Below are 16,058 nucleotides of genomic sequence, written 5' to 3'. Positions count from 1 at the left end.
GAGTGGATGCAGAACTCACCTCACATGGACGGTGCTGCCTCAAGTATTCAAAACCAGCCCCATCCTGTTTGGAGAACAACTGGCAAAAGATCTAGAATCCTGGGAGGCCCCACCATGTAGATGACATCTGAATCGCTACCCAGACAGAGAAAGCTTGTGTGGCCTGGATGCTTCTTTTCTCAGCGGAGATCTTCAATGGACAAAACAGGCTATGACTGTCTGAAAACCATTGAGGACACATACTCCAGCTGTCCAGACCTGAAAAATACCCCTTTGGACAATGCAGAAACCTGGTTTACTGATGGAAGCAGCTATGTCATCAGTGGGAAACGACACGCTGGCTATGCGATAAACATCTATACAGACTCAAGATACACGTTTGGAGTTGTACATGCACATGGAGCCATCTGGAAAGAAAGAGGACTGTTGAATTTGCACGGAAAAAAACATCAAACATGCACAAGAAGTAGTGAGATTGTTGGAAGCAGTCCAACTACCTGAGAAGGTAGCAATTATGCACATTAAGGCACACCAGAAGGTGAGTTCGAAGCAGGAAGAAGGAAATGAGCTGGCGGACAGAGAGGCAAAAGAAGCAGCAATAGGAGAGGTAATTATTGAAGGAGCCCTAATTTCTGATGGGAAAATTCCTTTAGAAGGTAAGCCAAATTACAGTAAGGAAGATCAGAAACTAATTACAGATCAGGATGGAATACTAAATAAGGAGGGGTGGGCTCACACACCGGAAGGGAAAATAGTTGTCCCCTCTTCTTTGTTATGGGCATTAGTAAGAAATGAGCATCAGAAAACACACTGGGGAGTGGATGCCTTACATAAGTATTTACTAAACAAAATCATGGCTAGAAATTTGTATGCTACCATTCAACAAGTAACTCAACAATGTGACCTTTGCCTTCAAACAAACCCCCCCCAAAAAAAAATACCCTCAAACTTAAAATAGGTCAAATTGAAAGAGGTAATGGACCAGGTCAACAATGGCAGATTGACTTCACAGAACTGCCACGAAAAGGGGGGTATAGACATTTGTTAGTCCTAACAGACACCTTTTCAGGTTGGCCAGAAGCCTTTCCAACTAGAAGTGCAAAGACCCGGGAGGTAACTAAGATATTGTTACAGGAGATAATACCACGATACGGAGTTCCAGCCACTGCATCTTCAGACAGAGGACCACATTTTATTTCAAATGTGGTACAACAAATTAGCAAATATTTAGGTATCGATTGGCAACTTCATACTCCCTACCACCCTCAGTCAAGTGGTCAGGTGGAGAAAATGAACCATTTAATTAAACAACAAATTGTGAAATTGGGTCAGGAAGCTAGCCTACCTTGGCCCCAGGCACTTCCATTAACTCTGTTGAGAATTCGAGCTAAACCAAGAACTCGAGAAGGGTTGAGTCCTTTCGAAATTCTGTATGGAAGGCCACATGAGGTCCAACAAGGACCGTCTCCCCAAGTGGGAGAAGAAACTATGAATAACTATATAATAGAGTGAGGAAAACAACTCAGAAAAATTGAAAAACATGTGGCTGGAACTCGAAGCAGAGGACTGGATAGTCCCGTACATAATATACAACCTGGAGATTATGTGTATATAAAATCTTTCAAACCCACAGGAAAAGAAGAGGATCTCGAACCAAGGTGGAAAGGGCCATTCCAAGTACTACTCACAACTTTAACGGACTGAAATTAAAACTAACTCACGAAAGATAGAGTGTTCCATGGAAACACTAATATCTGGCTCACATGGACAAACAAGACTGGGCCTACTGATTTCTGTTTTGACCTTGGCACGGGTGGGAAATCCTTTTCAAACATGCTTAATTGGTGTACCATACTTGAGCCCCGTTGATTTTCGGGGATGGGTAAAGGAAAGGGATGACTCGATTCTAAATTTTACCACAGTAACCGAAATGGTCAAAAGGGCTCGAGGAACCAGTTGGATAATTGCATCAGCCCAATCCCCATGCAAGAATTCCAACTCCTGGGATCTGACAGAACCAATCAGAGCTGCATAACTTTTAGTACATGGTCAAACGAGTTATAAAATACCCAAAGCTCTACCCCCAGGATATTTCTTGATATGTGGAGACCATGCATGGCCAGGAATTCCTTCCAAACCTTTTGGGGGACCATGTTATCTAGGTAAATTGTCCCTGTTTGCAGCCTCCAAAAGACATTTAGTTCAAGACATAAAAAGCAGCCTCCGTAGAGAAAATATGCAAGAGCTTAGAATTGTTGGAGGCGGACTGGATAAATGGCTAAATAGCCTAGGAATTACTGGATGGTTCAAGGACATACTTAAACAAGGTCTCCTAATCTTAGTGATAGTATTATTCATTTTAATGATTGTACCGTGTGTAATACAATATATATTGAAGCTATTCCATAAATCAATAGAAGGAACATGGATAGCTCTGTCGTAAATAATAATCATAAAATAGTAAAAGAATTTACTCACTTTATAGAAAAGGGGGGACTGATACAAGGGGGCTTGATATAAGAAACGCTAGCGCCTGGAAGGCTGTGGAATTTAGGGGCCTCACTAAACATAAATTGCCTTCTACATACCATTCTTCTGCCCATCCTCCTTATCAGTTGACCCATCCTCCTTACCATTCTTCTCCTTCTCCTCACCACATCTACGTATCAGTTGGCCCATTCTACTATTCCTTCTCATTCTTCTCTACTTATCAGTTAATCCAAAGACAGACAGATATGGCTGGTTTCAGCTACTTGTGTAATCACTGGGGCATCCAGATGTGACAAAGGTGAAAAGTTTAAGAAGAGGAAAACTCGTTTACTTCATCTTGAAGACCCCTGCCCACAAGAGGAAGACTCATTTACTTCATCCTGAGACCCTCACCCATGACCATGGGGAGGCACTGCGCATGTGCAAAGGACTTTTTAGCTCATTATAATACGAAGCGGGGATAGATCATGAATATGTATAGGCGTGTAACTTTGGAGGATAAATGTAGCGGGAAAACGACACTGAGGTGTGCATACTTTGAAGGAGCGATCCCGATGCACCTCAGCGCTGAATAAAAGCATACCTACTTTACAACTTTTACGAGTTGTGGAGTCTCTCCGCGTATCAGTGACTAAAAATTTACCATAAGAAAACTAGCTTCACTGGATAATTATAGATTAAATTAGAAGTGACAGTGTTAACAGACCTGCTCTCTGCTTTTGCTGTTGTATCCAAAACCATTTTTCAGCACATGGTTCCTCCAACTACTGAGTTTTTACTGGACAGGCTGAGTTCTCCAATTTAAAAAGTGACTTTGTGTGTTCTCGTATGTGCCCAACGGTGTGTAGGGAAGGCTATGAGAAATTCAAAATTTAATTGGAAATTAAAATTCCAATTAAATTAAAATTTGAAAAACCAAACAAAAGATCCCTGACACAAGGTCCTTGGCCACACTTTTGTGAATGAACTAGAGATCGAAAGTAAGCTGTCGGGGAATCATAGTCTAGTTTGTGTTGGAAGGGACCTCAAATCTCATCCAGTTCCAGCCCCTGCCATGGCCAGGGACACCTTCCACTAGACCAGGTTGCTCCAAGCCCCATCCAACCTGGCCTTGAACACTGCCAGGGATGGGGCAGCCACAGCTTCTCTGGGCAACCTGTGCTAGAGCCTCACCACCCTCACAGGGAAGAACTTCTGCCTAAGGTCTCATTTCAATCTCCCCTCTGTCAGGTTAAAGCCATTCCCCTTTGTCCTGTCCCTACAGGCCTTTATCCAAAGCCCCTCTCCAGCTTTCTTGTAGCCCCGTCAGGCACTGGAAGATTCTGTAAGGCCTCTCCTGAGCCTCCTCCAAGCAGACTGATGCAGATGTACACAGAAGTGCGTTCCCAACCATGCGGACGCGGGGAGCTCGTCCGCCACAGACACGGCACACGGAGGCTGGAGAAGACCGAGCCGAGGCGGCGCTCACGAAATCCTCAGGCCGTGCTCCGCGCTCACTAGAGCTGCCTCTATGATCCGCCAACCCGCCTTGCTTCCGCCCGCGCCGCACAGCACTCTGGGTAGCGGTACCCACAGAGACACGCCCCCCCTCTTTGAATGGCAACCTTTTAGCCAATAGGCAGGCGTTCCGCCCTCGGAGGCGGGAGCATCTCCGCTAACGCCCAATCAGACGGCGGTGGCATGGCGAGGAGGGCGCGGGTTGGCGGGCGCCGTCTCGTGCCGCGTTTCCAAGGGAAAGGCAGCGCGTTCGGTTCTATACCATCAGTCGCATTCAGTTCCGTCCCGCTCGGCGTGGTGCGGTGCGGTGCAGCTCGGCCCAACCCGGCCCGCTGCGTCCCGGCGGCACCATGAGCTTGGCCCTGAGGTCGGTATGAGCCGTGCGGTGTTTCCTCTCGCCCCCTTCGGGCCCTGAAGCGCGGGCGGGGCGCAGCTTTCCTGAGGAGGCGGCCATCGCCGCTCTCCGGGGCCCTTAGAGCCGCGCCGTCCCCTCAGGCAACACCATGACTGGGAATGAGGTGAGGTGGGCAGCGGCGGGGGCCGGGTCACCGCAGCTTCCACCGACAAGTCTGGTCCTTTCTGAGGGGGTGTGGGGGTCAGACCCGGCACCGCCTGTTCTCCCAGGGAGGGCTTTGAGGGGCTCGCCTCGGATTTGTCTGAGGTAATGCACCTTGAGAACGCTTTTAACAGGCGTGAGGGTAGGCGGTTGAGTTTTGGTTTTAGTTCCCGTGCGGTAACTGTTGTGTAAGGGGACCGGGCTTATGAATTCTATACCTGGCACATCCTCTTCAGGTGCAATTAATAGGCTTATTTATCACACATATGTGATCCTTAATTTTCAAGTCCGAGAACTTCATGCTTCATGTGGTAAAAGTGGTTGTAGAGGAGGTGATGCTCAGCTCCTTGCACTTAAGTAATGCTTTGCCTTTGGAAAAAAAACCCAAAACCTCCACAAAGTTGTTTTATGCTAAACCGTAAGTAAACATTGAGTAGCCACATTCTTCTTCATGGGAGTTTGGTGTTAATCTGCTTTCAGATTTCTAGGTCAGCAGCTCCACATAGGTCCCATGGTGTAATGGTGAGCACTCTGGTCTCTGATTCCGCAGACCTGAGTTCAGTTCCCACAGGGACCTAAAAATTTTTTCTCCCTCAGGGCTTGCTGAGCATGCTTACACCTTGACAGCCTTGCTTTTATCCTGGAGAAAAGAAGGCTGCCAAGGAAAAGAGGGCTGCCTTTGAGCAAGATTTGGTGATTTGGGGAGCTTGTCTCTTTTGCATGTACGAAAACAAAGCAGGAGGTCTTACGAGCAGTGCCTGTATGTGTGATTGAAAGGATTTTAAAACAATCTGTAAATAATCCGTAAGAACTGTTACTGGCAACAAAGCCAATTTGTGACACCCAACACCCACATTAGTGCCAGACAACCCAGATGTCTGGTTAGATAAGCTTCCAGCTGCCTGCCTGTCTCAAAATTATTTTTCGTAAGCTACGGGTTGCTAATAAAGCTTTTTTAGGAGTTGTATCATTTTAGCTGCTTATCGGGTTTGTAAGGTCAAGTATTCTTTTTAACTGGCGGTTTTTCTACCCTCTTTTTTGTTGCTATTTTATTAACCAAAATGCCTGTGCTGATTTTATTTTGTTTGGGTAAATGGTAAGTCATTCAGCTTTCACAAAGGAATTTTCCATTCCACATGTTGGTTTAAGCTTTGTGGAGGAGCTGAGAGTAGATTGAATGGGTACAGTAGTAATCTGTGCTGTTATGGAGGGTTTCTTATTGGTAGAAAATACTGTTTACGGTGGTATCTTCCCAGTAGGCATCAATTATGCTGGATTTCTTTTTACACAGGAATGAGCTTTCAGTAGACAAAACTAAAAAGAAGAAAAGAAGAGAACTGACTGAGGAACAGAGGCAAGAAATCAAAGACGCCTTTGAGTTGTTTGATACAGACAAAGATAGAGCAATAAATTATCATGAATTAAAGGTAAGAGGGTTTTTTTTTTTCTTTTAAACAATTTTATGGCAGATAATATATATCTGCTTCTTACTGAGTTTTTAAGATGTTGGCTGTATCTTTAAAAAACACTACGTGTTCAAGATCTCTTGCAAGGCTAAAGGATTGAAGACATTCAGGGAGATAAAAAATCTAAACCACTGCACTGTTGTAAGAGTGTGTACTGGGTTCAGCAGTAGCAGTAATTTTTCTCCTTCTTAGTAGCTGGTGCAGTGCTGTGTCTTTTCAGCCTGGGAGCAATGCTGATAACACCGATGTTTTTAGTTGTTGCTAAGTAATGTTTAATCTGACCAAGGACTTTCTGAGTCTCATGCTCTGCCAGGGAGGAGGGGAAGCCGGGAGGAAGCAGAGACAGGACACCTGAACCAAACTAGCCAAAGAGGTGTTCCATACCACAGCACATCATGCCCAGTATATAAACTGAGGGCAGTTACCCAGAAGGCCCAGATCACTGCTTGGGTTGGGCTGGGTATCAGTCGGCGGGTGGTGAGTGGTTGTATTCTCTTCCCTTGTTATTTATCATTATTATTTGTGGTAGCAGTAGTGGGTTTCTGTTATACCTTAGTTACTGGACTGTTCTTATCTCAACCTGTGGGAGTTACGTTCTTTTGATTTCTTCTCCCTATACCTCCGGGAGCATGGGGAGAAAGTGTGGGGGGAATGAGCCAGTGGCCACATGGTTTTGGGTTTCTGGCTGGGCTTAAACTGCGACAGAGTGAGATTTTCTTCCTACACTATATACTTGACACAATAACAGAATTGCTGTAGCATCCTGCATAGCACTGGTTTGAATGCTGCAAGGGTTTACCTTGTATCAGTGACTTAAATGGGAAAAGCTCTTGAAAAGCTGTTTGCTTCTTTTTAAAGGCACTGTATAATCTGAAGCTTGGTGTTGTGAAAATCCACAGGTTTTAGATGCTTAGGTAGAAGTTGTAAATCAAGTTTGTAAAACTGTTGACTACAAGTCAGAGTTTACTCACTTGTATTTTTCAACAGGGAGGCCATGGATTATAGGAATGAGGTGTGCTATTTGCTGTGCATGTGGAGGCTCAGCAGTTGCTCTTGCCACTGAAGGCCTCTCCCATTGCTGGCTCTCAGCAAATGGAGGTTCTGTCAGTCTTTCCTAGAGAGTCCTCCCATCTGGAAGTCTCTAGAAGGAGAACATGAAGCTTATTAAAGTCTCTTTAAATCTTTTTATGAGTTTTTATTCTAATCGTACAGCATCAAGAACAAAAAGGTTTTGGAGAGGCCAGTGTTTCTGACATGTATTGGGTGAGATTCTTTTGGGAAGGAATGCCTAAGTCAATCTGCTGGCTCCGTGTTCTGTCTCTACCAAGTAACTCTAAGAGGGTGGTGGGAAAATTCAAGAGAGTCTTATTTTTACTTTAATTGCTGTTTCAGGAATGTCTTAGGTACAGCAATTCCCTTCTCTTTATTTCAGAGTTCAGGTATTTTATCTCTGCTGGAAGCCATGTTGAGTTGGGAGTGCTAGGGACTGTTTTGGTAGCTTTTCCCACTTAGTCGTGCTCTGAATTTCCAGCTGTCATGATTATTTGCAAAGCTGTTTTCTTAACTGTTGAAATAAATGTGGCCCTGAAGATAATACTATAAAGGGACAGAAATGAATAAGAAATTATCTCCTCTACAAAATTAGTGGTTTCCCACTTCTGGTTTAGTATGTTTGTTGGTTTAGAGAAAGTCATTGTAGTGTGTGCTGAGAATTTGCCATCTCAGTTGAAATGGCAAAATAAAGGTATACTCTTAGTCAATGGAAAAAGTTTCTTTTTTTTTTTTTTAAAAAAAAAAAAGGTGGTTGGTTTATGTTGTTCACTGAAAGCAGTAAAGTCAATTGTAAACCCATAAACATATATACCTGCCCATGGCAGGGGGTTGGAATTAGATGATCTTAAGGTCCTTTCCAACCCAAACCATTGTATGAATCTATATAAACTTAATTTGAACTCCGAGTAAGAATAATTTGCAGAATGTTTTTCAATTTTATCTTTAAAAAGGGTCAGTACTTGAAATGTTTTGGAAGTGAGAAAAATAGATGTATTTGTCCTGAAAACCATGTAGTTGAGTCTGTAAAATCCCTGCAAATGCAAAGATTGTTTTTTTCACTGTAACTTCATGTTTCATTTGCTCTTAGCAGTTTTAGGTGGTCTTTAAATGCAAAGCTTTTTTTTGTTTTTTAATTAATTTTATTTACTATTGTTGCTAAACCTCTGATATACATCCTCTTTTTTGGGCAAGAGGGTAACTACTGAAAATAAAAAGAAATCTGTTAAATCTGTATTTTAATCTTCATATATGGTTGCACTTCCATTTTATTCCAAAAGGTGGCAATGAGAGCCTTGGGTTTTGATGTGAAAAAAGCTGATGTCCTGAAAATACTTAAAGATTATGATCGAGAAGCGACAGGCAAGATCACCTTTGAAGATTTTAATGAAGTTGGTATGTGTTTGATTGTGTATCTTTAGAGAAATTTACTCTATAGAAGTGGCTACAGTTTTGAAGCAGTACTTTGTGTATTCTTTTATTTGCCTAGTACTATTAAGAAATAGAAGTGGGAGGTTTCATTTCATATTTTTCTTAATAAAAGTCAGTACTGGAGGAAAACAAATCTTTGTATTCTGAATACTCAGTTTGGTGTGTAGAGATGAATATATAAAAGGAAATAAGAGTATACAGAGTCCTAAACTTTTTCTAACTTACACAAAGGAACAAATGCTAACTGAAAATGTAGATAATTCTTGTGTTGCTTATGAATGTTGTAAGATTCTTCTTCCTGCTGTGGAAAAAGTACTTGACATAGTATTTCGTGGGAAGGAGGCAAACTTCCTCCATGAAAACACAGACAAACTGCAAACTGTGTACAGACTTCACACATATCAAAGAAAAATTGAAGCAGATGTTAAATATTGTACTTCAAGGATTTTCAACTGTTGATAAAATCAGTGGAATTTCATTAGGCTGCTCTTTTCACCTGAAGATTGCACATTGCACAGTTTGACATACTTTGAGTATATAGTGATTGCAGGATTTTTAAAGATAAATCTTCAAAGAAAGTTGAACTTACACAATTTGTGTTTACCAGAAAAAAAAAAAAGCCATGTGGGATTACTCCATGTATGGCTTTATGTCTCAGTTTTATTATTCCAGTCTGTGTGTTCAAGCTATTAGATTCCTGTAAATCTTCTGAAAAAATACCCTCAGTGTAGTGCATGTGTATTTGATCATGCTGATAAGTAACAATCTGTTTAAAGTGGCAAAACAGTTACTGGTTGAAATGTGGCAAATTTTAATGACCTAACAGGTTAGGGTTAGGCAAAGTGTGCTGTTAATGGCAAGTAATATTTTTGTAGTTGTACCCTAGGCTAGTGCAAGAAAAGAACCAAAAATAAAGCCTTTGGGGAAATACATGTGACCAGTCCTGATTTAATTAAAACAAAACAACAGGTAAACAAAACACAACCAAATAAAAAAAGTTAGCGTATTAATAGTAATTAAATTATAATTACATCATTATGCTATAATAGTATAGGATTGAATATACTGTAATTACTGTGTAATTACTTTTTAATTCCTGATGTTCAGTCCTGTCATTGTTCACTGTTCATTGTCCCTTGCTTCACTACGGGCAGTCAATACTTGCTTTGAGAAGCTAGGAAAATTTGTGTAGGAAGCACAGTATATACTGGGAAGATGGTCAAATCTGTCCCAAAACTTGAATTGGATTTGAGTGCTGCTGTGATGCAATATGACCTTGACACAGAACTAAGCATGATACCACTTGTAGCAAAAAGATCAGGGAGTTAGATAATATAGGTTATAGAAGCTTTAATTGTGAAGAGCTGCCGAATAGAGCTAAGCAATTTTTGAGCTGTCAGTTTTTCACAATCTAATGTTCTTCATGGCTTTAGATGTAGGGATAACCCATCTGAAATGTATAAAGATGTAATTACATTTTGTCTGGTTTTATACTGATTATGTTACCTGTAGTATTTACAGATCTAGCATTTTATTGTTCTTCAGTTAACATTACAGTTGTCTTTTTGGACACAAAAGGTAGAATTTTTCCAATGATGTAATACTGTTATGCAAGTGTAGTTGTTTTAAATGAAAATACTCAAATCTAGTATAAATCTGAGGGATTTATGTAGACATACAAACTTCATTGGTGTAGTGAGCTTGTATGAGCTTGGATCAAATTCTTTCCTGTCAAGTTTGCCATGCCAGAGCAGGTGTCCATCTGCAGACAGTAGCAGATGCTAAGTGGTTCTCCAGCCCTTTCCAAACAGGGTTGATGTGTTTTTAATGCCTTGGTGAAAGTCGGAAATAGTAAGCTCTGTAATACAAGACTAGCGTAAAAGATGTGAAAATGTATTACAGTTGAGTCATCTGAAATAATCACTAGGAAAATATTTGATGTGGCAGGTTTGTCTTTTCTGTTACAGAAAGTGACAAGTGGTTGTGATAAAAGGAAAAATAAAGACCAATTAATCCTTTCAAAATTAATATCTTGTAATTCATGGCAGTGTCCTTTTCATAACCCCTGGGCTTTAGGGGTTTGGATTTTGGGGTGATTTTTGTTAATTTGGATTTGTATTTAAAAGAGACATTCTATGTGACTGTTTTTCCTTTCTTAGTGTTTCAGTGTTCTCTCCGAGTCAAAATCCTATCCTGATTAAAACTTACGAAATAAAAAAATAATTGCATGTTTTCATCTATCAAAGGTGATTTTTTTTTTTTCTTTTCTAAAAGGTAAGTTTGGAACAGAGGAGGCATGCTTATACTTCTAATTCCTATTGAAAAGTGTGTTGAAAGCATGGCTGTGCCTATGTTGCCATGTAGCTTTCCACTGTGAACAGGTATGTCCAAAGAGAAGCTCTTTTGAGAGCTGGGGAAAAGAGAGATGAGAAAGAGAGATCAAATATCAGCCAAACAAATATGCGTATTGAATTGATATATGTAAAGGTGAAAGAAAGGGTAAAATCAGAAGAGTATGTTCTTCATATTGCCTCAGTCTGTTAAGGCCATTCTGAGTTTATCCTTCAGAGTATTTTAGTCTAACTTAAGTATCCTTCTTACAGTGACAGACTGGATATTGGACAGAGATCCACAAGAAGAAATACTCAAGGCATTCAAATTGTTTGATGATGATGACTCTGGTAAAATAAGTCTGAGAAACCTGCGTCGGGTTGCTAGAGAACTGGGTGAAAACATGTCTGATGAAGAACTACGGGCTATGATTGAAGAATTTGATAAGGATGGAGACGGAGAAAGTACGTGTTGGCAAACAAAAACCCAAATAGTCTGCTCTTAATTTTCTCCACTTTTTAAATATGGTTATGTGCTTTTAAGTTTTCTTCTAAATAAATTTCAGCTCAAACTTAATTTACCTTACAAATAATGGAAATTTCTGGGTTTGACAGCTGCTAGTCCTGGAAACACATAATTGAGTCTAAAGTTGACTCATCACTAACTCTTGTTCAGCCAATTATTAAAAAATTGGTGACAATGTACTTGAAAGTGAAAGTAGCTGAACCAGTACATGTCAGATTCAGTGGACCTACATCACATTTTAATTTCCTTATAAATCAGTGAAAGGACTAAAGTGCTAAGAGAAACCTTTCTGATTACCTAGTCAGTATTTCTCAGGTGATGTGCCACTGTGGTGATTTCAGCATGTTAGTCAGATTTGAGCTACTGAGTTAATAAGTTGTGGTGGAGGTACCTGGATCTATGCAGGATCAGCTGGGATGGGTCTTTAACGTAGTTCTGAACCTCAAAGTGCTGAAGAGCATAGCATGAAAAATGGGTCTGGCAGCTGACAAGGTCCGTACAGAGTGAGTTGCAGAAGGGATCTGTTAGCTAGATAAAGAATGAGCTAACAAATCCAGTTTATGCTTGTTAAATTTTCATGAACACTAAAACATAGGTTGTTTTCATTACACTGAAAGCACCTTTACGTTTACATCAGAGTTTCAAGGACTACTCACTTGAGACCATGTGCCTGAACATTGCACTTTTAACAGTCATTGAATCGTACTTCCAAGTTTTTCTTTCAGGATGGTGACTCATGTCTGAGCTTTCACTAGCATTTCATCAACTTTACCAGTTACAGTAGTATTTCTGCCTGTGAGCTGCTGCATCTGTTGGGCTCTACCTTCACTTCTAGCAGAAAAAAAATTGTGTTTTCAGCCTTGTGACAGACACTTCTTCCCCCTAAACTGTTTGCTGTAGATGTTATTCCATACTTGCAAATACAATTACTTAAGTGCTGAAATAACCCCTTTTCTTTCAAGAGGTCAGTGGTGTGGTATTGCAAACCTTTTGGGGACAAAGGTAGTGAAAGGCCAGTGATTCAACTGCCAGAGATGTGTTAAAGTTGACACTGTTATTGCTAAAGTGAGTGCTGAGATCAAGTGTGTGATTTCTTTCCTTTTGGAGCTATTGTTTTCTGGTATCGGTCTGTGGTCTGAGGTCATGGTTCCTTAATAAATCCATACTACATAATTGCAGTGTTCCTCCACACTCCCAGCTGTGTTTTCCCACCCATTTCTCATACTGGCAGGATCTGATCCCACAGGTGAGATATCTTAAGGAAGCTAAGACAGGAGATAACTTTTCATTCAGGTTTTTAAGTGTTATTTTTATTGCTGGTTAGATCCCTGAACTGTCTTGCTGCTTGATCAGATTTTCTTGGAGCTGTATTTGAGAAAACAGATTTGAGTTTTTTTCTTTGTGTTTCCGATAGGATAATTGAAGCAGGTCAGTGTAGTGAAAGCTGGAAATCCTTTTTTTAGAGACCTGTCTGTGTGCAGTGGCACACAGAATTGCAGCTGTGAATTCTGGTAGACAGTAGGATGAGTGTTTACTTACTTTCCTGTAGCAGGCAAGGAGTGATGTCTCTTTTCTCAGTCCATTAGATAGATTGCTGGTCTAGGTAAGTACTTTAATTTTGACCTTGTTCTGCTTTTGAAAGGAAGAGTTGTATTGCTAGCTTTCCTGTATTTTAAAGTGTAATTGTAGAGGTGAGTGAGAGTAGAAGTAATCTGCCAACTGAGATGTCAGAATCATGGATCAAGGGGGTTTATTTTGTCATGTGGTTATTTGGTCACTACCTATTGAATGTAGACCATTAGCTCTTTTCAGGAAGGTTAATGAATCATAATTATTTTGCATCAGTGCTACATTTTTGAAATCAGATTGATCAGCTAAGAGTGGGTGGCTCATTTTCCTCTTATTCATTCATCCATTCCTTCTCTTTGTTAGAGCAATCAAGCATGAGATCGAATGTGGCAGATTGACAGCATAATGTTTGTATATGGTGCTGTTTATCCTTAAGGTTCTGTGTGTTTTCTGTACTTTAAAGAAAACTGATGCTGTTTCTAGCTTTCTAAGATTCATTCTGGAAAACTGAACAATCCTGTGAATCGCTGTTCCATTTAGCTTCAAACTTCAAAAATTAGCTTCAAGCGTCTGTAACAAAATCTTGCTGCCATCTAGCTCTCCTTGTTTTCCTGCCCCCCCCCCCAAAAAAAAAAAACAACCAAACAAACAAAAAAACCAAAAACCTGAAACTGTTAGTTGGTAGCATTGTCTTCAAATACAGGAATAATACCACTTTTGGTTTAGCACCCTTCTTAGATTTGATTTACTCATACTAAAATCAGGTCTGTTGTGTGATACCCAGGCTAGTTGAACTCTTGGGTTTTCAGCAAAACCTCTGAACTGTACTGGTGCACTCTAGCTAAATTTCTACAGAAATAAGTATTTTTTACATATTTCTGTCTGCCTTAAAAACGTCAGTAGTCTTATTTTTGTATTTCTGGTCTTAGGAATGACTTCTGTTTTGGAGTATGAGTATTTTTAGAAACTCCATGCTGTCAGTTCATGCAGCTTTTATTGTCTTGTGTGGATGCATCTGAGGAAATAGGATCCAGCTTTAGGTCCCAGATTTTGGCACAGAATTAGGAAAAAAAAAACCAAACAACAAAACCCTCCACTGGAATAATACGCTCTTTTAACTCCCCAGAGCCTAAGTCAACATCTTCTTTATATTAGCTGTGATACTAGTTTGTTCTGTTGTGATCATTTATGCCACAAAGTTGAGGGAAATTTGACACTAGGAAAGATGGTGATTGCTTATTTCATTGTGCCTAACTTGTGAACAGATCCTAAGGCTGAGCAGAATTAACTGGGTTACTGGAACTTGTAACTACAGTTTTCTTTGCAGTTGGTTTGAATGTTATAAAATTTGCTTGTCATTATAATGCTATATTTCCACTTTGTGGCATTTTTTAACAGCAATATTTTAAACCAGAGAATATTTTGGGGAGGATGTTTGTATTTATGCTGTCATTGTGATAAAACTGTGGAAATGCATTTCAAAGTCAAGCAGTCAACATTATGCTTATGTGTAGTAGAACACGATGTAGCTATATGATGGACTTACATTTCACAGCATAGAGGCCTCACCTAGACTAAATCTACTTAATATTTTTTTAGATGTGTTGCAACAGGGCAGATTTAGGTTTATTTTTTATTTATTCTTTAACATAGTTGTATTTGTTTGATTTTTCCTCTAGCTGTAGATGTAGCTCTCACTAGTGTTTTGTTTAGGAATAGTTTGGGCACACTGGCTGGGACAAATAATTGTCAGGGAGAATTCTTCATGCATGTCTGGTCTTTTCCGTACCACAGACTTACTCTAATCATTCTCACTGCAGTAATTAGTTACAGATTGACCATGTTCATTGGTTAACTCTTTTAAGGTGGCTCTGTTTTACATGTGAGCAAGGTCAATAGCTTAGGTATAAATGCAGCAAAATAATTAATGACTGCTAATTAATTTATTATTATGACTTAATTTCTTCAACTGCGTTTGTGTGAAATTTCTGTTAAGTATAACTGAAGAATGAAGAAAGTTGAGATGGAGAAAAGCTTGTCAAAAGTGCATTTAATTCTAGCAAATTTATGGAATCATTAGTAAATTATCTTAAAATTACTTTTGTATTTGGCAAGTGTTACAGGTTTGATACAGAATTTCATGGTTTGGGTGGGCGGTTTGGACATAAATGAATCGTGATTTCAAGAATAAAACTGAATTTGATCATAACTGGAGCTGCAATATTGTTGCTTGAGATGAACTTATTAAATAAAACATTAATAATGGTAGATAAATTTTTGTACTACCTAAAAAAATATAATATTAAAGTATTATTTTTTTTGAAAAGCCATCTTATGACATACTTTTATGAGTGTTTTGGTTTTCTTTCTATCTTGTTTTACTTTTCTAATATTTTTACTTTCCTAATTACAAGTAATAGCTTGTTATATGTGAGATAGATTCTGGCTTAAGTTTTTAAGCTTGCATTCTGACTTTTCCATGCTAAAAAAAAGTGTGGTTCTAGAAACAAAAAAAACGCAGACATGTGAACTCTGACTAGTAATGGATCAGACACAACTAATACTGACTGGGAAACCTTTTAAGCAAAATGCATAATACAAAAATGCATTATTTTATGGTTTGTGGATGTTTGCAGTTTGTCTAACAAATTTTCTCCTTTTCTACAGTTAATCAAGAGGAGTTCATTGCTATTATGACTGGAGATATATAGCATTAGAAGAAAAGAAGTGAACTCAGCACATAAGGGAGGAATCATTGGCAGCTTCCATTACAATGTTTTCTACTTCCATTCATTTCTGTAGCTGGAGTGATGCAGAAAGTTATTTTCCTCACAGGACCAAAATACAGGTTATACACATTGATAGTTCAGTACTTTGTATCATTAAATATTATCACTAGAATAATCGATACATCATTTTAGAATAAGTAAGCAAATGCTGCATTTCAGAATGTTTGAGTAGTCATTTGTAAAATAGCTTTGTATAAGATTTCTAAATCATATCATAAGAACCTTTTGAAGTTGATTGTGTTAGCATTAGCCGTGGCCTTAGTTTTGATACATAAGGTTTGACAAACTTCCATTTTAATAAAACGTTCTTTTACTATTGCTACTTGAAAGTGGGTGCTTTTTTGTAGTTTTGTC

General features: G+C 39.5%; 1 protein-coding gene across 1 annotated transcript; it reads left to right on the top strand.

The window, feature by feature from the left end:
* Positions 1-5,637: 5,637 nt before the first annotated feature.
* CETN3 (centrin 3) lies at positions 5,638-15,626 on the top strand (the record flags this gene model as incomplete). Its single annotated transcript, XM_080638060.1, has 4 exons — positions 5,638-5,970; positions 8,340-8,454; positions 11,094-11,285; positions 15,583-15,626. Exons 1-4 carry the CDS (start codon positions 5,812-5,814, stop codon positions 15,624-15,626), a joined length of 510 nt encoding a protein of 169 aa, XP_080494186.1. The 5' UTR covers positions 5,638-5,811.
* Between the last annotated feature and the right edge of the window lie 432 nt (positions 15,627-16,058).

Source organism: Psittacula echo, assembly GCF_963264785.1.
Source record: "Psittacula echo genome assembly, chromosome: Z".
Classification (NCBI taxonomy): Eukaryota; Metazoa; Chordata; class Aves; order Psittaciformes; family Psittacidae; genus Psittacula; species Psittacula echo.
This window is presented reverse-complemented; position numbering and strand designations above follow the sequence as displayed.